The sequence below is a fragment of the Cariama cristata genome, unplaced genomic scaffold (genome assembly GCF_000690535.1).
Source record: "Cariama cristata isolate BGI_N322 unplaced genomic scaffold, ASM69053v1 scaffold25293, whole genome shotgun sequence".
NCBI classification, from domain to species: Eukaryota; Metazoa; Chordata; class Aves; order Cariamiformes; family Cariamidae; genus Cariama; species Cariama cristata.
Window position 1 is genome coordinate 1,195 of NW_009609292.1, and position 2,632 is coordinate 3,826.

A 2,632-nucleotide genomic window follows, 5' to 3' on the forward strand; every position below is an offset into this window, starting at 1 on the left:
GGGAGGGACCGCACTCACCACGGTCAGGAGGGCCCCTTTCTTAAAGCAGGGGTGGAAGGCGATGAGCTGGGGCTGCGCGCCGCACTCGCCTCGCAGGAAGCCGCTGGCAGGGGGGGGAAAGGAAAAGCCACGGGTATGGCACATTATGGCACGACCGTGGGGCAGCACTCAGTCACACCGGGGAAAATACAGCGCTTTTTGGTTAAGTTTGGAGATGTTTGGGGTGCACCAGGCACAGGTAACGTGAAGCGAAAGCTTTTGGGGTGGATAATGAACAATAACAGCCAAAACACAACCGATTCTGGGGTAAAACAGTGACGCTGCCTGAAGTGGGAGCACAGGACGGCAGCGTCTCTCCGCTCTGAGGTGGGGCTGCTCTTCCCCCACCCCATCCCGGGGGAATTGCTGGTATTCAACCAACCCAAAACAAACCAACCCAAAACGTGCTGCTACGCACCAGGGCAGAAGCTCAAACACGGGGCTGTTGCGGGTGCGAAACACAGCAATGATCGTCTGGCTCCCAGGAGCGTCAGGATGCCCTGAAGGAGGGAGAGAGAGAAGGAGCAGCGAGGTTTTCCCTTGTCCGAGGGACGGCGTGGGTGTACAGACGGGCTCCTCGACGCCGGACCGGAGGACGTGGAGGTCAGGTTTTTGTGTGGGGAGGCTGGAGGCAGCTGGGCGCTGCGGAGACTGGGGGCAGGCAGCCACTGGGGCGGAGGAAAGCCGGCCGCGGATTGTGTTTTCCTCACACCGAGGTGAGCAGGATCCCCGGATGGGGCTTTCAAAGACCCTTCGGTGATTTAAAGCCTTTAAGGTGTGACGTGGGGGCCCTGTCCCTCCAACCTGAAGGTTATTTTCCATCCCATCGCAGTTTCTGCACCGAGATCCTCACAGGACCTACCTGGAGGTGCAGAGGAGAGGCGGGTGCCAGCTATGGCAGTCCTGGTACCCTCAGGTTTTTCCCCCCACTTGGTTTCTTCCCCACCCAGCTTTAAGGACAGCATTAAAAAAAAGTTTGGGCCCAGCAGCTTCAGTTGTCTCCCTGCTGGTGGTGAGCAGGGAGGGAGCCCGAGGCAGCAGCATCCCCAGCACCGTGTTTTGGTGCTCCCTCAAAGGTCCGCTTTGTCTCGGAGCGGGGCCTGTCCAGGAGAGCCTGAATGGCTCAATTATCCCAGGGGCTGCTCCTAAAAAATGGAGCCAAGAGGCCCAGTCAGGCTCCAAGCATAATGTGGGAACACTGAGATCTTGCAGGGGGGTTGAGAAGGGTGATTCATCTGACTGGAAGCGGGGAAGGAACTCGGACGCATCCCTTTCCGAAGGATACGGAGGAGCAGAGTCATGGTGAGGAAGGATGGAGGGTGGATGCTGCCTTCCCGACCCAACTCCTCGCCCCAGCGGGGTTTGTGCCCCTTCTGCCTGCTGGAAGGGGGATTTTCAGGCACAGCTCGGCGCTGGGGCAGGCAGGGGGGAGGCAGCACCTCCCTCTTACCTCTGATGATCACTGCGAGTCTCTCGCCGGTGGGGTCCCACACCATGGAGTGGACTTCTCCTCCGATCCTGAAACCGGCACCAGCAGCAGTGAAATTCCCCCGCTCCAGCCAACGTCCCCAACACTTGGGGGGCTGCTGAGGGGGGCACAGACCCCCTCCGCCTCCCAGGTGCTGTGTTAGGGCAACAGGCGCAGCCGGACTCACCTCTCCTCCCCGTAGAGCGTCTCGAAGGTGGTCTCAGACAGATCTGCCACGATAGAAGCTGTTTTCGAGCCGCCCACTTGCCCTTGCATCTCCCCTGAAACAAAGAGCCTGGTCACTTCTCATCTCTTGGTCAAATGACTTGTGGGTCATCTCACTCCATAAATCCCACTTTTATTTCCAAAGCGATGCGTAATTTATCTCTGTTTCTCAGAGCAGCTGTGGAGCGACGTGGTGCTCTCCCAGCAGCATCTGCCTATGCCTGGGATGGAGGACAGGGGAGGTTTCCCCTCAACAAATATCAGGACCAGCCCAGCGCACGTGGCTTTTTTCCACGGAGGTGGCATTTAACCCACTGTAAAAGTTTGCCTGCAAACTGTTTGTGACTGTAAGATCATAACTGTGAGCAAGAAGCAACGTAAGGGGGGAAAAAAAACCTACAAACTCAACCCCACAGAGATTCTCTGCTTTGAAAGACCCCCGAGACACCCTTCCCTCTGCATGTCCTGGGTTTGCGTCCATCCTTTTGTGCCCAGCAAGCTGGGAAATGCAGCTAATAAACAAAAAAAAAAAAAAAAACCCTCCGGGCCAGCCCCAGCCACAGCCAGAAGCAAGAAGATCGCTTGGGGATCAGCTGCCGACTCTTGTAAAGCTTCACCGGGGCAGCAAACTCACCCCGGTACTCCGAGAAGGACAAGGAGTAGATGACGGACTCGCCCAGTACCGTGAAGAGCAGTCGGCTGCCGTCAGGGCTCCAGCACCCCGTCTGCAGGACACAGAGCCACGTTAACGCCCGCTCCCCGGGCTGGGGAGGTGGCAGCTTGCAAAGGGACTTTTTGGGGCCAGCTGGAAATGGGGAAGTTTGAGGAAAACGCCATACACGCTGCCGGGGGCCTTAGAGACAACATCTGCCCTCCACGGGTGGGAAACGTCCCCGTCAT

General features: G+C 57.9%; 1 protein-coding gene across 1 annotated transcript in view; it reads right to left on the bottom strand.

Annotated features, from left to right (window-relative positions):
- AAAS (achalasia, adrenocortical insufficiency, alacrimia) overlaps positions 1–2,632 on the bottom strand; it is a gene marked incomplete at both ends in the record, with an annotated part of 4,971 nt that overhangs the window by 322 nt on the left and 2,017 nt on the right. Inside the window, 5 exon segments of the mRNA XM_009697503.1 lie at positions 19–103; positions 458–539; positions 1,490–1,557; positions 1,695–1,788; positions 2,367–2,496. Coding sequence (XP_009695805.1) covers positions 19–103; positions 458–539; positions 1,490–1,557; positions 1,695–1,788; positions 2,367–2,496 — 459 coding nt within the window.